This window comes from Eumetopias jubatus, unplaced genomic scaffold (genome assembly GCF_037043125.1).
Source record: "Eumetopias jubatus isolate StellerSeaLion01/CBP00866 unplaced genomic scaffold, mEumJub1_p1.0 scaffold_7, whole genome shotgun sequence".
NCBI lineage: Eukaryota > Metazoa > Chordata > Mammalia > Carnivora > Otariidae > Eumetopias > Eumetopias jubatus.
This window is the reverse complement of record NW_028274813.1, coordinates 99,294,478-99,314,504: the sequence shown is the minus strand read 5'-3', so window position 1 is coordinate 99,314,504 and position 20,027 is coordinate 99,294,478. Positions and strand designations below refer to the sequence as shown.

At 35.7% G+C, this 20,027-nt stretch overlaps 1 protein-coding gene across 1 annotated transcript in view; it reads left to right on the top strand.

The window, feature by feature from the left end:
• The window catches only part of ADAM10 (ADAM metallopeptidase domain 10), a 133,622-nt gene that overhangs the window by 41,496 nt on the left and 72,099 nt on the right, over positions 1–20,027 (top strand). The window contains exons 3-4 of the mRNA XM_028100032.2: positions 12,746–12,864; positions 14,887–15,045. Coding sequence (XP_027955833.1) covers positions 12,746–12,864; positions 14,887–15,045 — 278 coding nt within the window. The remainder of the gene's footprint in view (positions 1–12,745; positions 12,865–14,886; positions 15,046–20,027) is intronic.

Here is a 20,027-nt window from a genome sequence, read left to right as displayed (position 1 = left end):
TAAGCTAGGCTCTATGTGGAAGAGATGGAATGAGTGTAAAAAAAACAAACAAACCCAAAAACCTGAGCTTTCTCCTGCTCAGGGGAGGAAAAGGGAATGGAAGTGTAAGAGTATAAAAGTACCTTTCTGGGGTGCCAGGCATGCAACTCTTAATCTCAGGGTTGTAACTTCAAGCCCCATATTGGACATGGAGCCTACTTAAAATAAAAATAAAATAAAAAAATTCTGCCAAAAAAGTGTTTTTCTGACTGTTTTTAACTCTTCTGATACCTCATCACCTCTAAAGTTCATCAAAAACAGGCTTTTGAGGGGCACCTGGGTGGCTCAGTCGTTAAGCGTCTGCCTGAATTCAGCTCAGGTCATGATCCTGGGATTGAGCCCCGCATTGAGCTCCCTGCTCCGCAGGAAGTCTGCTTCTCCCTGTCCCACTCCCCCTGCTTGTGTTCCCTCTCTCGCTGTGTCTGTCTCTGTCAAATAAATAAATAAGATCTTAAAAAAAAAGCCAAAAACCCCACAAAAACACAAAAAAACCAGGCTTTAGATGTCAGAGTTTCTAGAGTTGTTGATCTAGACAGTAAGTGTCAGAAATTATGTATATTTTAGTAGTAGAAAAGCCCATCATTCATTTTCCTCAATTGTAAATTATATTTCATACTAAAATATTGCATGTGCAGTTGGGTCTTTTATGAGATAAGTTCTCCAACTTAGATTTAATTTGGATTCATAGCCATCCTTTTTTTTTTTTTTTTTCTGTTATTCAATTGATTAAGCCCCATGTAAGTTGTGCTGTTTCTTAAGAGTGTAGCAAGGGTTTTATATAACTAAAAGTTATTTAAATGCTTATCCTATTTCATTATACTTGAAAATTCTTTATATAACTGTTGAATGGGTATGTTTAGTTTATTGGTTTTATGCTTGTTAGGATTGTTTTATTAAGCATCAGTGAGGTCTTGTATAGTTGTATGCTACTTTAAAACTGGTAACTGTTTGGGCGCCTGGGTGGCTCAGATGGTTAAGCGTCTGCCTTCGGCTCAGGTCATGATCCCAGGGTCCTGGGATTGAGTCCCGCATCGGGCTCCCTGCTCCTTGGGAGCCTGCTTCTCCCTCTGCTTCTCTCTCTCTCTCTCCCTCTCTCTCTTTCCTCCTCTGTCTCTCATGAATAAATAAATAAAATCTTAAAAAAAAAAACAACTGGTAACTGTTTAAAAATTCTTTGGTAATCACATATATAGTTTCTTTTTGAAAAGCTGAATACTGAGATTCCTCACTTGGTTGTATCATAAAATTTTCTAACTTTTTTAACTTCTTAAATGTCTTTGCTTCTTTGGGTTGACACTTTTTTGGGGGGAGGGTTGATAAATATTTTTAATACTTACACATAGGGATCAAATCAAGCTGTTAATTTGTGTATGTCTCTGAAATCTTTTAACCACTTCAAACTAGTTCTAAAACAGTCTGTATGGGAAGAATAATGCTGAATCAAAAAATCAAATATAAACCAAAAGTCTAGCGTTAGAATCTTAGGTATGTTGGTATGGGACATATAGTTGTGTAATGTAGCAGTATTTTTTTTTTAACCCTAAACCAGAGATTCATTTGAATGGAATTTTGATCTCTGAATTGAATGAAAAATACATTGTGCATTTCTTTTTGTTTAAGTTTATTTGGGGTACAAGAGATGTTTCTGTAGTTTTAATATGCTGTAATTTACTAAGTCCACTCTCATATCCTAAGCACCTAATGTATTCGAGGCACTTTAGTAGTCACTAGTAATAGACTAACTGAACAGACAGGTCCTTGCTGGTGAGGAGTTCATGGATTCATGAGAAAGGCAGGTGTTGGATTAGGAATAACAGCTGTGATAAATATTAAGAAAGGAATGTTCAGAAGATTGCTGTGGGAGCATTGGGGATGCCATCTTGTCTGGAGGTTAGGGAAGGCCACTCTTAGGAGATGGCATTTAAACTGATCCTGGAAGGTTGACAGAAGAGGAGTTGGTTAGCCAAAGGGAGTGAAATGTGTTCTAGACAGAGGAAACAGCATGTGCAAAGATACTAAGATGAGAAGTGGCGTGTTTATGGAATTGAAGGGATTTCAGTATATGAGGGATCTTTAAATGTAAGGGAGTATGGTTCCAAATGAGGCTGTAGATGTAAGTAAGAGCCAGATCTTTGAGAGTTTATGTAAGTCATGGTAATGATTTTTTACTTAGCCTTGGAAGGTTTTTTTTTTTTTTTTTAAGATTTTATTTATTTATTTGACAGAGACACAGAGAGAGAGGGAACACAAGCAGGGGGATGGGAGAGGGAGAAGCAGGCTTCCCACTGAGCAGGGAGCCTGGTGTGGGGCTCGATGCAGGGCACGATCCCAGGACCCTGGGATTGTGACCTGAACCGAAGGCAGACGCTTAACTAACTGAGCCACCCAGGTGCCCCTGCCTTGGAAGGTTTTTAATGATAAGTGACTGTATAAGTTTTAAAAAGTTCAGTCTGGCTGCAAATGAACAGTTTGGAAGGGAGTTAAACTAAATGCATTGAGGCTGTTGAGGCTGTTGCACTAGTCCTCATGGGAGATGGTAGCCTGGATTAAGTTGATATTAGAGGTGATGAAGGAGAGTGAGTAGATTTAAGATATTATATTTATTTATTTATTAAGATTTTATTTATTTATTTGAGAGAGAGAATGAGAGACAGAGAGCATGAGAGGGAGGAGGGTCAGAGGGAGAAGCAGACTCCCTGCTGAGCAGGGAGCCCGATGTGGGGCTCGATCCTGGGACTCCAGGATCATGACCTGAGCTGAAGGCAGTTGCTTAAACAACTGAGCCACCCAGGCACCCCGATTTAAGATATTTTAAAGGTAGAATTTATTGGACTTGGTTGATATGTAGTTAGGTATAAAAGAAGGAGTTATAAGAGGACTGTTTTCTGGTTTGAGCAACTGAGTGGCTACTGGGTCCACTTATTTAGATAAGGAATATTGGAACAGCTATAAATTTCAGGAGAAATCGTAAGTTCAGTTTTGGACATGTTTTGTGAAATTCATGAGGAGGGCCTAGGAGAGAACTCTGCTAAATGCCAACATTTTACGGTTAGGTGGGGGGGTGGGGAAGCAAAGCCTGATGAGTGGTAAGAAAAGCAGAAAACCTGAGAGTGTGGTATCCTAGAAGCCAAGGGAAACAATGTTTCAAGGAGGGGAGCAATGAGTTGCTGCCTCTTGCTTTTGTTATGCTGAACATTAGCAATATTTCTAATCTGTGTTATTTACCCTTTGCGTTTCTCTAGTTTTGATGATCTTGCTGGATCTAATTGCACAGGGTAGTCCAGATTTGGATACTTCATAGTCACATATAAATAGGGTAACAAGGTAACTTTTTTTGGTGTGAATTTCTAATGATTCATGAAAATAGCCAGTATGGTTTTAGGCATTTTGGATAAAAGCGCCTGTTGGCCAACATCTTTGACTAACCATCTCTGTTAATTCTGTGGTGATTGATTACAAGGACACTAGTTATCTTTTTAGTATAGCATGGCTAAGTTTTACTTACATGTTTGAAGCACAGGGGTTCCTGGGTGGCTCAGTCGTTAAGCGTCTGCCTTTGGCTCAGGTCATGGTCACAGGGTCCTGGGATTCAGCCCCACATCGGGCTCCCTGCTTGGCGGGAAGCCTGCTTCTCCCTCTCCCACTCCCCCTGCTTGTGTTCCCTCTCTCACTGTGTCTCTGTCAAATAAAGAAATAAAATCTTAAAAAAAATGTATGATGCACAAACACAATAATTAATTTGTTAATTTGTATGCATATCTGAAATCTTAAATTATAATCACTTTGTATTAGTTAAGGTCCAAAACTGTCATTTCTGGGAGAATAATGCTGAAGCAACAAATTATGTATGAACACAAAGTGTAGCATATCAAGAATCTTAGAAATGGTGGTATGGGATAAATAGTTTTGTTATGAGCAGTATTCATTGTTTTTTTGTTTTTGTTTTTGGTCCATATAGTAAAACTGTTTGGACCATGTACGTGACTCCCAAAATCTTACATTTCAGTTTTACAGATAGTTTATTCCCACTTGTCAAACTAAGTGAGCCTTTCACATTCTAAATCTTGAGAGACTTGAGAGATCACTTTGTCCATGTAATATTGGATGATGTTTTTGAGACATGGTCATTCAGCTTCACTTCTATGTGTTTCAAGTCCCCAAATAGGAAATTTTACCTGTGCTTTCTGTGAACATTTAAGAATCTGCTGTATTGAAACCTTTGTTATCATATGCTGTTTTTTCTTTTTAGTAACTATAAAGTGATAAGATGAAGGTGGTATTTTTTTTTAAGATTTATTTATTTATTAGAGCATGCACAAGTTCAGCGGGGAGGGGCAGAAGGAGATGGAGATAGACAATGTCAAGCAGACTCCCTGCTGAGCGAGGAGCCCAGTCCCACAACCCTGAGGGACCTGATGAGGTTGACCTCATGATGACCTGAGCCGAAATCAAGAGGCAGAGGCTCTACTCACTGAACCACTGAGACGCCCTGATGGTGGTATCTTCTTCCTAAGTTCTTGTCTTTTAATCATCCAGTTAATCATAGTTATTAGTATTAAGCGTAGAGTAGAAATTCTTATCATTGTGTTCTTTTTCCTCTGGAAGTTGGGATAATCAGCGAGGCAAATCAAAAAGCTGTCAAATGTTTTGCTGTAGCAGAGCAGCAGTACCTCTCCTTCATCAGAAACTTTATCTTAAGTGGGAGGGAGACTTGGGATAAGAACTGAGTATAGTACTCACCCATGGGGAAGGAAACGTGAGCTACTTGAATAGCCACAGTTGGATGGGTAGAGCCTGGGAGTAGAGCTTGGAGGAGGGTTTGGATCCCCAGGCCTCTCTGGATCTGGATAGTTAAAAGGGGAAGGAAAATGTGGATAGGAATGGAATAATTGAGGAGCATAGGGAAGAGATAATGATAGGTTTTTTCTTTAAAAAAAGATCTGAGGGGCGCCTGGGTGGGACATTGGGTTAAGCCTCCAACTCTTGGTTTTGGCTCAGGTTGTGACCTTGGGGTGTGAGATCAAGCCCTGCATCAGGCTCTGTGCTGAGTGAGGAGTCCGCTTGGGATTCTCTTTCCCTTTCCCTCTGCCCCTCCTACTTGTGTGCGCATGCTCTCTCTCAAATAAATAAATAAATCTTAGAGAGAGAGAGATATCTGAAATATTGAGATTGAATGCAGAGGGGCAAATTTCATTCCTCACTTTCCCCCAAAAAGGGAATAGGGAATATTGTAGTTTGAAGGGATATGATCATAGAGATGTTTTATAGTGTTTGCCACATGAAGAATAACCTGCTAGCTGCCCAGACAAGTCTTCATTAATTCAGCAAAGGTTTTGGAATCCCTTCTCTATGCTAGATTCTGTTCTCTTACCTTATCATCTGCTCTCCTCCCCTATTTTTTAATTTGTTATTTATTGATTGATTTTGAGGTAAAATTGGTGTATAACATTATATAAGTTTTAGGTGTACAACATTATGATTCGGTATTTGTATATACTAGAAGTAATCACCACCCTAAGTCTAGTTATTGTCCATCACCATACAGTTGATCCCTTTTACCCACCTCCCAACTCCCTTCTCTTCTGGTAACCACCAGTCTGTTCTCTGTATCTATGAGTTTGTTTTTGTTTTGTTTTATTTTTTAGATTCCACATGGAAGTCAAATCATACGGTATTTGTCTTTCTCTGACTTATTTCACTTAGCAAAATACCATCAAGTTTCATCCATATTGTTACAGATGGCAAGATTTCCTTCTTTTTTATGGCCAAGTAGTATTCCATTGCATAGATATACTACATCATCTTTATCTATTAATCAGTGGACACTTGGGTTGTTTCCATATCTTGGCTATTGTAAATACTTAAGTAAACATGGGGTGCATATATCTTTTTGAATTAATGTTTGAGAGCTTGGTTCAGATTCAAGCTCTGATTTTATTTGTGTGATCTAGGTCAAATCAGCCTTATCTGATCTGTGAAATTAATAAATTTAGGTGATTTTTACGATTTTGTATGTTTGATTTATATTTGTTTTAGTGTTTTATAGAGGCATACCTTGGAAATATTGCAGGTTTGGTTCCAGACCACTGCAGTAAAGCAAATATTGCAATAAAGCAAGTCAAATGAACTTTTTGGTTTCCCAGTGCATAAAAAAGTTATGTTTATACTATACCATAGTCTGTTCAATGTGCAATAGAATTATATGTAAAAAAAAAAAAAAGTATATACCTTAATTAAAAAATACTTTGTTAAAAAATGCTAAATGCAGGGCACCTGGGTGGCTCAGTCGTTGGGTGCCTGCCTTCGGCTCGGATCATGATCCCAGAGTCCTGTGATTGAGTCCCACATCGGGCTCCCTGCTTGGCGGGGGGCCTGCTTCTCCCTCTCTCATTTCCCCTGCTTGTGTTCCTGCTCTCGCTATCTCTCTCTCTCTGTCAAATAAATAAAATCTTAAAAAAAAATGCCAAATGCATCATCTGAGCTTTTAGCAAGTTGTAATCACTGATCACAGATCACCATAACAAATATAATAATAATGAAAAAGAACTATTGTGAGAATTGCCAAAATGTGACACTGAGGTAGGAAGTGAGCAAAAGCTGTTAAAAAATAGCACCAATAGACTTGTTGGATGCAGGGCTGCTACAGACCTTCAATTTGTAAAAAAAAAAAAAAAACAAAAACAAAAAAACACACTATTCGCAAAGCATAATAAAGTGAAGCACAATCAAATGAAGTATGCCTGGGGGCTCCTGGCTGGCTTAGTCAGTTGGAGTATGGAGTATGGAGACTCTTGATCTCGGGGTTGTAAGTTCAGGCCTCATGTTGAGTGTAGAGATAATAAATAAAATCTTAAAAAACAATGAGGTATGTCTATATTCAGTAGTTTTGCTTGCCAGTTGTTTAGTTAACATAGTTGCATAAAGTCAGAAGGTGTTTACAGAAACCTTTTTTCCCCCTCTCCAACAGATAAATCTATTTATTCTCAAGTAACGTAAAATACATGTAATCTTATGTTCTGTAATGATGCCATTATGGCAGATTCTTCCCCTTGGCTCTCCTTTTATGGGAAAGACTTAAACTAATGATCTGTTTGTCTTCTTACACAGGATAAAATTACTCATTTTAGCTCAGGTTTTAGTTTCACTTTTATCTTCATTGAGGATTCTCATATATGTGTTTTTGCTTGTTTAAAGTAATTTACCTTAGGGACAATAGTTAAGCCTGGAGCTAGGTCTTTCAAACTGTATAGCCCTAGAATTTCTGGGGTGGTTGCCTCAGGTACTGCCCATTGGGGTGCCCGTAGGTGAACTTGCCCTTTCCCCTTCTACCAACCCATTCGTTTTATCCTTTAAAAATATATATATTGGTTTTTAAAAGATCATTTGAAAAAAGGATTTTTCTGTTTCAGAAAGTGTGCTAGTGGAAGTAAACTAGATATATAACTCATAGTAGTATGGTATTAAATGTTGGCAACTTGTCTTAAAAAATAATTTGGATGGAGACTCAAGGATCTTTATTAAGAATAAAGTGAATGTTGGGGCACCTGGGTGGCTCTGTTGTTAAGCTTCTGCCTTTGGCCCAGGTCACGATCCCAGGGTCCTAGGATCGAGCCCCACATCGAGCTCCCTGCTCCACGGGAAGCCTGCTTCTCCTTCTCCCACTCTCCCTGCTTGTGTTCCCTCTCTCGCTGTGTCTCTCTCTGTCAAATAAATAAATAAATCTTTTAAAAAATGAAAGAATAAAGTGAATGTTAAGAGATAACATCTAGAGACATCAGGAATGTCCTGTTAAGTAGTACAGTTTTATTTCTAGGAGTCATTGAGCCAGGTCTGCCACAGACCTGTTCCATTTAGACATGATAGACCTCTGTTTATGATGACAGTCTTGGTCTTTGGGACTGCTGGATTACACTGATGTACTTTTAAGCAAGGCTTTTGCTCTCAGGGTTCTTCGCTGTGTTACCAAGGTACTTCATTAGTTGAGGCTTTTGTGCTAATACGACTTCAGTTCAAGGGATGAACCCTTTATCTGTTGTTTTCTTCTGAGAATCACAGCCATACTCTCATTAGCCAAAATAGCAACTGTATGGACAAAGGCAACTTCTTCTTACTCTGTATTCTTACTGTTCTAACTGTTGTAATATACAGGAAAGTTACTTCTTTATATGAAGATGTAGAGGGTACGTGACATTTCAGAAATTTTTATAGTTATATCCTAAACAAAATATCTTAAACAAAATTTATTTTGTTGTTCTGCACCAAAGGTGGTTCTGGTACCTCTACTGTTTGTTTGGTTTAGATGTAGAGTGCTTTTCTAAAGCCTAGAAAGGAAAACCAGCTGTTATTACCATATGGTACAACTAGATCTTCAAAGCAGTGAAGCTAGAGAATTGGAATCTGTTTGGTATGTTTTTTCAAATTACTGTCATTTGTTAACTGATTTTGCCCTCCTATAATTTCACTCCATTCTTTACATCTTTACTATAGTGCCACTGAGGAAAACAAGAAAGAATTGCAGTAGAAATACTATAACCAAGATGAGAGACAAAATACTGTTGATCAGTAGAATCAGTATAGTGGTTAAATCTAAGAGTAGAAATACATTCCGAGTGCACGTAATGTTCTTTATACAGAGTATCTTCCTTGCCAAAGAAAATCTAAAGTTTATCTTTGATGACAGTGTGGTATATAGTAATAATAACAATAATAATAAAAATAAAATTAAACTTACTGAAAGAAACATACTCAAAGGAGACAGAGGTTAGCCTTATTCTTGAAAGTGGCTTAACCATTAATAAAGAAAATTTCTTATGGTGGTATTATAAAATTTTTAGTGAAAATTAAATAAGGTTATATTTTTATCTATTTTATTTGCATTTGTTCAGATTTTAAAAGATGACTTGTTTGCGGAGACTGATAATACATTAAGACTACTACAGCACTCAGCATGTATTAACTTGACTTTTTAAATCACATGCTTGAGATGCATTTGTGTTAATGGTAGAGCAAGATGCAGCAACCAAATACTGGAGTTCTAGTCCTAATTCTAGTCTTGTAACCTTGAGTCATACCCTTTGATAAAAATATTTATCATACCTCCTTTGCAGCTTTACTCTGAGGATAAGATATAGTAACATAGGTAAAAATGCTGTGAAAATCATTTACCTGTATACATTTGGGAAGAATGTTACAATCTCATTATCATCACAGTGTCACTATCTCATTTGGTTCTCTTGGAGCTTTTATCACTAAGAAGGATATTTCTGGTCACAAAATTTTATTTTATACTCCAGCTCTTTTGAATACAATGATTTTTAAAATTTACTTATTTATTTTTATTATGGCAAAGTAACGTGATTCATAGATTGTGACAGACTTGAATTCAATCTGGCTTCTTTCTACCATTTACCTGCCTTTCAGGCTCACTGTTGTTCCATTCCCTCTTCTGTTGATACATGTTTTAGATGCAAATTAATGTTAATAAAAGCAGTGCATTTGGGGGATATCTAAGTTTGATTTTTTGTTTTACTATCTATACTGCTACTTGATTGTGCATGGATAATTGAGAACTGATTTTATATGTAGTTTAGTCCAATTTAAATCAGTACAGAGACTGTTTTGTACATGTGAGGTGATTTTCTTATGCTGTCAGTATCAGTGTTGGAAGGGACCTACTTCAAGTGTTTTTAAATTCTTTCTGTTATAACTTCCTTTTAGGGTTCCTAGGTGCTTAAACATTTTAAGTGATGTAAAACTGTTTTTGCGGGGGTAGGGAGTGTAGGATAGATTGTTCTTATACTGAGTTTAAATGTCTTTCTGAAGCTTATACTCCCCTTTTTTGCATATAGAATATACTCTTGCTTATAATGGTTATAGGGTATAACAGTTTTGCTGAATAATAAATCTTGGATGATAAATATACTAAGCCCTTGGACATTTAGTGTTTTAGTCTGTTTAGTAAAGATGCTCTTTTTCAGATAGTATTTGTACAGTGAGTTAAAAGTATATATAATGATAAGTTAATGATTTTTCAAAATATTGTGATCCTTTAAAAAATAATGTGTTTATTTACACCTGCATATATGATCAAGAATTTCCTATCTGTTAGTTAGCAAAAGAAATTTTATGAAAAGACGGGATGTGCAGTAAGAATTCAGGCAGGATTCCTGTTTGTTTAGGGTAGTCTATTTTTAACTTTGCAGAATTCCCATTTAGAAGGTATGTTTGACTTTTTGATTACTTGTGCCAGGAGATGGAAAACATAAGGCTCTAAGGATCCTTTTCCTAGTCTAGGGTCCTTGTCACAGCACCTGGGACACTTTAGGAGTTTTTTGGTGAGAGTTTTAGGCAAGTAGAAAATGAATACAGCCTCAAAATAAAAGAGTACCAAGATTGACATGAAGTTAAAAGGAAAATAGAAAATAGAAAAATTTGAAAAAGGGACAGAACTTTCTGAAGCTAATGAGTGTACCCTGTTGACCCTTATTTACTTGAAAAATGAGTTTTTTTCCTTTAAGATAAACTTTATTGAAGTATAATTTATATTTTTTTAGTATATGTGCTGCTGAAGTGAGCACAAAGTATAATTTACATAAAATAATATACAGTTGGCTCTTGAACAATGCCCCAAGTTAGGGGCACCAACCCCTTGATGCAGTCAAAAATCCATGTACAACTTTTGACTCCTCCAAAACTCAACTACTGCTGTGGACTGGAGGCCTTATTGATTATATAAACAGTTGATGAACACATACTTTGTATGTCTTATGTATTATATACTGTATTCTTAAATAAGCAAGAGAAAAAATGTTATTAAGAAAACAGTACTGCACTGTATTTATGGGGAAAAAAATCCATGGGTAAGTGGACCCATGCACTTCAGATCTGTGTTGTTGAAAGGTCAACTGTACTCATATCAAGTGTGTAGTATGAGTTAGGTTTTGACAAATGTATATATTTGTGTAACTGCCATTCAAATCAAGATATAGAACATGTCCCTCATAGCAAAAAAGTTCCTTCATCCCCCTTTGCTCTTTGTCTCTCTTCATCCCAGGCAACCACCGATCTGCTTTCTGTCACTGTAGATGGGTTATTGCCTATTCTAGAATTACATATCTATGGAATTATACTATATATATTCTTTTGTGTCTTCACAGAAGTACATATTTTTAGTAGTTTGACATTTTTTATTGCTGAGTAGTTTGCCATTGTATGAATAAGCCACAGTCTTTTTCTCTCTACTTGTTGATATTGACTGAAAAACTGATTTCCAGTTTTTGTGTATTTTGAATGAAATTGCAATGGACATTTGTGTCCAATTTGTTTTGGTGGACTTATGTTTTATGTTTTCATTTCTCTTGGGGTAGAATTATGGGTCATAGGGTTTTTATATGTTTAACTTTAAAAAAACTGTCAGTTTTCCAAAGTGCACCATTTTATACTCTACCAGCAATGTGTGACAGTTCAGTTACTGTACATCCTACTAACATTTGGGGGTTGCTAATTGAACACTTAGGTTCAGATTCATTGAGGAGAAATTGTGCTGTGTGCAGACTTTTATGACAATTATAAAAGAGACTTGATCTACTTTTAAGAGTTTAGTAATGATAGCTAATTAGTTGCCATTTATTTTGCAGCTCCTCTGTGCCAGGTGCTGTGTTAATGACTTTACATGCGTTATAAGCTGTCATTCTTACAAGACAGAATGTATAGTCTTTATTTAACAGATCGGAATCCTGGGCTATTAGATTTTAGGTGTAAGATTTGATTCATGGTTTGATTCTTATTTAGAATAGTTAGATTCTTTATTTAATTTCATCTCAATATTTTGGTTTTTCTCTTTCCCTTATAGAGGACCATTGAGAATGAGTATGATTTCAGCTAATATCATGGTCTTTTGGGTTCTCTCTCTCCTTTTTTTATTTTTTAATATTTTTATTTATTTGGACAGAGAGAGAGAGAGAGACAATGAGAGAGCGAACACATGTAGGGGAGTGGGAGTGGGAGAAGCAGGCTTCCTGTCGAGCAGGGAGCCTGATGTGGGGCTCAATCCTAGGACCCTGGGATCATGACCTGAGCCGAAGGCAGACGCTTAATGACTGACCCATCCAGGTGCCTGGTCTTTGGCTTCTCAAATTGAGGATGGTCTAATGATAATTAGAAGAATTAGAAGCCCTAGGGAAAACATACAGGAGTTGAAAGGGGATGTGTGTGTATGTATACGTAAAAGAGCATGCATACTTGCTTTTCTGAAGGAGAGTCATTAATATAGATGCCACTTTTTAAATGTATTGTTTAAGTTGTGTAAAGTAGGGGAAAATGGCAAAGCTGCAGAATTACTAAAGAGGGAAGACAGGTAGTGGTGAATAATAGTAATTGGGTCAAGAAGCTTGTTTTTATGTCCAAGCAACTTAGTTGCTGTTGGAATTAACTTGTTTTACCCCATATAGGAATCAGCCTATAAGCATTTAATTTTTAATATATCTTAGACAGTTACTGTTTAATTACATATAATTTAGATTTGTATCACAGCTACTAGGTTGAATTTTGGAGCAAAATTTTTATAAGAAAAATCTTGTAAAGTGTATTTCCAAGTAGACAAATGGTGTGAAACAGTTTATATTTTGCAGACTTTTTAATAAAAAAAAAAGTTTAAAATTGGGATCCTTTTAATTTCATTTTTTCCCTTTTCCACCCTGTTTTGCAGACATTTCAACCTACGAATGAAGAGGGATACATCCCTTTTCAGTGATGAATTTAAACTAGAAACATCAAATGAAGTACTTGATTATGATACCTCTCATATTTACACTGGACATATTTATGGTAAGTTGAATCTTAGAAGAGTTCCTTTCTTTAGTTTTTTTCTACACAAAGAAACACATGTATTTTGAGCTATATGCATATATTTCAGAGAGGTGGGATAAATCCTGAGGAGATTTAAATATATCATGAAGGATAACAGTCTTTGAAGAATAAAGTAACCCTTGGACCGATCTCTATATGTATATATATATGTATATTTAATATTGGATTATGCAGTGCCTGGCTTTTGAAAGATACGTAGTTTTGATTCTCTCAGTACCTACAAACTGTTAGATTTTTTAAAAAGTTTTTAATTAATTTTCTGATCTTTCAAGCAAAACATTAGCTGTGTTTTATAAGAAGAGAGAAGAAACTTAAAGGGTAACTATAAAGATCATCTTAACAGCCAAAAATAATGTGACAAAATCATTCATAAAAAATCCTTGCAGGGCCTTCCTGCCTTAGAATCTATTTGTTGTGTTCACAATTCTAACAAATTTCCCTTACTACAACTGATTAAGAAGGTACTGGGGGGATGGGGAGCACACTTAACCCAAGAGAAAGTTACATTTGACAGTTTAGTAGTGTGGAAAGAACAGTCAAAATCTGGAGGTACTAGAGAGGGTCAAAATATTGTTATAACTGTATGTTAATAAATACTGAAGATGATTCTGTTATTAAGACAAAGTTAACTGAAAGTTAAATTTCATTTCTACATATTAGAGAGATTTCCACTCAAAATCATAACATTATGGAAAATTGTTTAAAAATGTTTCTAATTTTTTATTATGCCAGATAAATGAGGCATTCCTATACTTAGAATTTCTTAACTTGTAGATGAAACTTCGTTAATAAATAAGAAGTTTTCTGTACTCTTGTAGTTCTGTAAACAAAGGAAAGTGTTTTTCCGTCAGTCTAGACCTTTAATATTGAACCATTATTCCTTTCATCATTTCTCTTTTTGGGCAAATAACTTTGTAGTGTCTGCCCTTCTTTGCTAGGTGATGGTCAAGAAAAGTACAAGACTAAATGAGTTTGCAGATAGAAATCATGTCATTTAAAATACCAGTGTCTTGGGTTCTTAGCATCAGTCCTTAGTTAATTCAGTCAATTAATTAATGTTAATCTATAATTTAGAAATTGTGGAAAGCCTGGTACTTATTTTAATGAGAAAATTTTAACAGGTAAATTTAACTTTTAACATACCATCCTCCTACTTTCCACTTTTTTATGTCATTTGAAGGTTGACGCTCAGCTTTTCTTCGTGAATATCTCAAAATACCCTTTTTTTCCTGTATTTTCTTTCACTAGGGAAGTATAATTGTTGGGACAGTATTACAAATCCAATATCTTAAGAAGGATTGTTGGTATGCTTTTGTTCAAACTACTTCTGAAATAATTGGTACTTTCTTATTTAAAAAATGTATTTATAAAAAAAGGAAGCCAAAAGTTTCATGCAGATTATATCAGGTGGGAAAAGAACTTTTTTACTTATGGTAATTAGAGCAAAACCTCAGAAGATACTTTCTTTTCTTTCTTTTCTGTCTTTTTGTTTCTTAAATGCGGGGCTTGAACTAGTGATCCTGAGATCAAGACCTGAGCTGAGATCAAGAGTCAGATGCTAACTGACTGAGCCACCCAGGCACTCCTCAAAAGATACTTTAATATCTTTATTTTGGAAGTGCATATTTTATCAGTGGATCTGCTCGCCTCTTTCTGAGCTTAAGTTAATTTAACAATAATTTATTGAATGACTGTTGAATTCTTGCCAGGTACTGTGCTTAGATGCTGGGAATATGATTGTCAATGAGACAGATGTTCTGTTTTTCACTGTTGTTATCTAGTAATTGTATAGATTTTAACTAAGTACTAGTTGCTGTTCACATCTCGAATTCCTCTTGATATATTTTATGTGAAAATTTATTTCCCCAATAAATTTGTATTCAGGTTTTTAAAATATATTGGAATGCCTTTTTAAAGGAGAATGAATTTAACATTAACATGCAAATTAATTTTTCAAGTGTTTGTTGCTTTCATTAATAGGTGAAGAAGGAAGTTTTAGCCATGGGTCTGTTATTGATGGAAGATTTGAAGGATTCATCCAGACTCGTGGTGGCACGTTTTATGTTGAGCCAGCAGAGAGATATATTAAAGACCGAACTCTGCCCTTTCATTCTGTTATTTATCATGAAGATGATATTAGTAAGTACTTAAATTTTATCAAGTAGCCTTTTGCAAAAAGGCATATAAATAGTTAAAAGTATGTGGAGACATACGAAGCCTGAGCTGTTTTCTTTCCTAGCTATTAATCAGGCTAGAAAATAGTTTCACAGCCAAAGTCTCAATTTAACAAATAGTAGACCTATATAAAGAGGTAATTTCCTTGTCAGTCCATGCCAGTCCTACTTTGTTGATATGATACAACCAGTTCTATTTGAACTATGAGTCAACCAACTTTGATTGAATTGGAAATTCTATATTCTGATATCAGCCAGTCATTTAATGCTATAATGCCTTGGTGTGTGTGTGGTTTTCCTTCTAATGTAAATTTCAGGATGGATATTTGTGTACTATTATGTAGTATTTAAGAAATATTTTAGATATTTTTGTAATTCTAAATCCTTTGAGTATTTCTTTTTGGAATCTTGAAATAATGATTTTACTTCAGCTTGGTAAGACTCCAGGTTTATCATGATGGATTTTGTCCTCTATCCTGGTTTTTATATGATGGTAATTTGCTGGGGGAGTTCTTTTTCTGTGTTTTAAGAGTAGAAAGTGTACTTAGACTTCACCGTTTAATTTTACCATTGTCCATATATTCACAGTCATCCAGTCACGAGAATGCTTTACTGAAATACCACAGAAATACATTCCTCTAATTTTATAATGCCTCTTGAATACTCATATTTTATTTTTGACTATAACTAGACTAGTCTTTCATTTTTTGCCTATTTTCCTAACTTGGCTCCTTCCTTCTGGCTTCATTTTCTGTTCTACAGCCAGAAATTTATTGTCAGTAATTTCATTCTCACTCCTAATAATGTACTGGAAAGCCTAACCATTTTGGCTTTTTGCTCCATCAGCTCTGACAGTTTCCATACTTCTTCAGTCTGTCCAACTGCTTGTTATCTCTGATGCTGGATTGCTATAGAAAATAGTATAATTATTCTCGATAGGATGCATTTATGATTTTAGCTACTTGCTAACTCATAAATTTGTTAATGCTACTTACCTATCTCTATATATACATATTTTTAATGCTCCTTGCCTTTATTTTTATTCATCCCTGTTTGATTCCTTTTCCAGTTTCCCCTCCTGGTGTTTCAGATTTTTCTCAGGCTCATGCTACAGTCCTTCTTCACAAGCAGGAATATGAATTCCATTGCCTTCCTTTCTTTCTGTCAACAGAATTACTATCTACTTGATTTGTATGTTACTTTGTAATTTTTTTAGTGATTTAATCTTCTTGCAGGTTTACCTTTCCTATCAGGGTGTGTAAGTTCTCCAAATGTGGCTTCTGTTTCTTTTGCTCCTTTAACATTGCAAATATTATTTAATCTCTGGAGCAGACTCTATAGACACTTAATAAAATCTTGAAACATTTTCCTTATAATGTTTTCTCAAAATCAAACAAGACCTTATGGGAAAGGAGGGAGAGGAGGAGAGTAATGGACAGATTTTGAACTCCTGTTTTTACTTGTATTATAATCAAACTTTATCCTTTGCTTATTTATACTTCCCATAAGCACCCTATACTGTGTTTGTTCTGCCTTTTATGATTTCTGTTATTACATCTTCTCTCTCGTTTCCTTCCTTCTCCTATCTACTTGTAAATAAGTTAAACATATTCTCCTTTTTTGCACTTTTATTTCTTCCTGTCCTATAATTGCATTTTTCCACTTCCCATCTTACAGTAACTTCCAGATATCTTCCTTTATGTCAGCCTTTCTTTTCCCTCAAAGATGATGAGTTAGCTTGGAGGTTCAGTGACATTGGATGTGACTAAGTTTTCTATTCCTTTTGGCATTTAACTTTACCATTGATTTCAGCTCTTATTTTTTACTTGTCCAATTAAAATGTATGTTCATTAAAAAAATGTTCATGCTAAGGAGGCCTTTTCTTGTTATTATTTACTTAATGATAGCTTAAAAATAGTAATGTTTAGAGTGATTTTGTTTGTAATTTTTTGCCATCCATTTGAAAATGTAAAAACTTTCCTTCGCTTGAAGGGCAAACCAAACAACTGAGTTGTTCAGCAGGCTGTAGTTTGCTTACCCCTCCCTCTTCTAGAGTATGGACAGATAACTTACCTTTTTTTTTTAATTTTATTATGTTATCTTAATCACCATACATTACATCATTAGTTTTTGATGTGTAGTGTTCCATGATTCATTGTTTTCGTATAATACCCAGTGCTCCATTCAATACGTGCCCTCTTTAATACCCATCACCAGGCTAACCCATCCCCCCACCCTCCTCCCCTCTAGAATTCCTCAATTTGTTTCTCAGGGTCCATAGTCTCTCATGGTTTATCTCCCCCTCCGATTTCTCCCCCTTCATTTTTCCCTTCCTACTATCCTCTTTTTTTTTTTTTTTTTTAGCATATAATGTATTATTTGTTTCAGAGATACAGGTAAGTGGTTCATCAGTCTTACACAATTCACAGCGCTCACCATAGCACATACCCTCCCCAATGTCTATCACCCAGCCACCCCATCCCTCCCACCCCCCACCACTCCAGCAACCCTCAGTTTGTTTCCTGAGATTAAGAATTCCTCATATCAGTGAGGTCATATGATACATGTCTTTCTCTGATTGACTTATTTCACTCAGCATAATACCCTCCAGTTCTATCCATGTCGTTGCAAATGGCAAGATTTCGTTTTTTTGATGGCTGCATAATATTCCATTGTATATATATACCACATCTTCTTTATCCATTCATCTGTTGATGGACATCTTGGCTCTTTCCATAGTTTGGCTATTGTGGACATTGCTGCTATAAACATTGGGGTGCATGTACCCCTTCGGATCACTACATTTGTGTCTTTGGAGTAAATACCCAGTAGTGCAGTTGCTGGATCATAGGGTAGCTCTATTTTCAACTTTTTGAGGAACCTCCATATGGTTTCCAGAGTGGCTGCCCCAGCTTGCATTCCCACCAACAGTGTAGGAGGGTTCCCCTTTCTCTGCATCCTTGCCAACATCTGTCGTTTCCTGACTTGTTAATTTTAGCCATTCTGACTGGTGTGAGGTGGTATCTCATTGAGGTTTTGATTTGGATTTCCCTGATGCCGAGCAATGTTGGGCACTTTTCATGTGTCTTAGATAACTTACTTTTAATTGGCTCTTTAACCTTTCTGTGTAGAATACCTAAGGTTATGGTACTAGTAAGTACTACTATGGTAGTAGTAAGAAAAGTTATTACTGTTTAATGTGTCCTTTCACTGTATAAAATTTTTTGCTTACATTACTTCATTTAATCTTTATAATAACACTATAAAGTGTAATAGGCACACATATCGTATCCCCTTGTCCCCAGCTTTATAGATGAGGAAAATTAAGGCTTAGAAAACTTAATGTCACTTGATAATGGATCTTGTGTTCTTAAGCATGTGCTCCTCTGCTTCACTTATGGTAGAAAGCTGTAAATTCTAACATTGCTCCAGGGATTTCTGGGGCTCTTCTGAAATCTGTAAGCCTTTCTAAAATGGCACATTTGCATCTATTGTTGTTTTAAGCCAAATTCTCTCCTCATTGTATTTAGCAGTGGATGTTCTACTTTACAACTAATTAAGAGGGAAAGGACATTCCTTTAATGTCTATTATTATTTTCATATAATTTGCTCAAGTGCCAATAATTTACTTTCACAACTAAATTACTATGTGATTGTTTAGATCACTGTGTATATGCTTGAGTGAATTTAGTATCCCTGTATGTTTATTCTCAGCAGAAGCAAATGACAGGTGAAGTATACCAACTTAGGGTAGGCGTTCTGATGAGAATTTGGCTACCCTTCTTTAAATAATTGTTTTTGCAACTGTAGGCATAAGTGTATGACGCCACCATGGAACATGATATTGCTGTTCTAGAGAATCTTAGGGACTATGGCTTCTGAGGCAGTACCAGAACACAGAGACAGTTTGCAGTGAAAATGTTCAATAACTTCTCTAGGTGTTTTGATACTCATATGTGATGGTGATAACCACATGTATTTATCAGCTTAAAATTCATATTTGTTCAATTCTGTACTTAGGTAGTAAAAAGTACTTTCTCCTAGGCATAGAAGCGTGAACAGTTATAACAAGTTAAGAATACCACTTAGTCCTTTGTTCATGGTTGATTTGGAGATCACATAGATAATCTACATAAGCAGTCTTGCTATCTTATATATTTATATTCAGACATTACACTAGGAATTCATTGATGTGGATATAACTGGTTTCAGCAGCTTAGGGAGTCTTATAATCATGGATTTAAAGGTGACCTTGTAGAACAACTAGTTAAAAGGGTTTTAGGGTTTAATTCATTTGCTCAAGAACATAAGTTAGTGGCAGACATGGTAGGGAAGAAAGCACAAGAGGTAACGTGTCAGAGAACTGAGGCATGCCGTATGTATGAGAAAGGAGTTAGAAGGGAAATCAGGATGATGCACTAGAATAGCTTTGTGACCTTATGGGAAAAAAGTCTGAACTTTTTTAATGCAAGTAAGTAGGTCTTATTTTCTATGTATAATATGAGGGTGTTAGACCAGATTTTTAATATCCCTTATCTCTTCAAAAATTGGATATCTAACTACTTTTCCTCTAGAGCTTGAAATATTTTTTATTTTGCTGATTATCAAATGATTATATAAAATAGTTTTGGCCGTTGATGAAGTAGGAGTGTGTCTACCACCATTAACATTTTTCTTTTAAATAGTTGCATAATATTCTCTTGTTTCATTGGTGAATATATTATTTACCAACCCATCAACTAAATGGACATTTAGATTGTTTCCCCTTTTTTACTATTAAACATGGCTGTGGTATACATTATCTTCAAAACTGCTCATGTAAAGTACACTATTTGGTAATTTTTTGACACATCTGTGGAACTGTTACCATAATCAATATAGTGTATGTATCCATTGCCCCCAAAAGGCTTCCTCCTACTCAGTATAATCCTTTTCTTCTTCTCAACC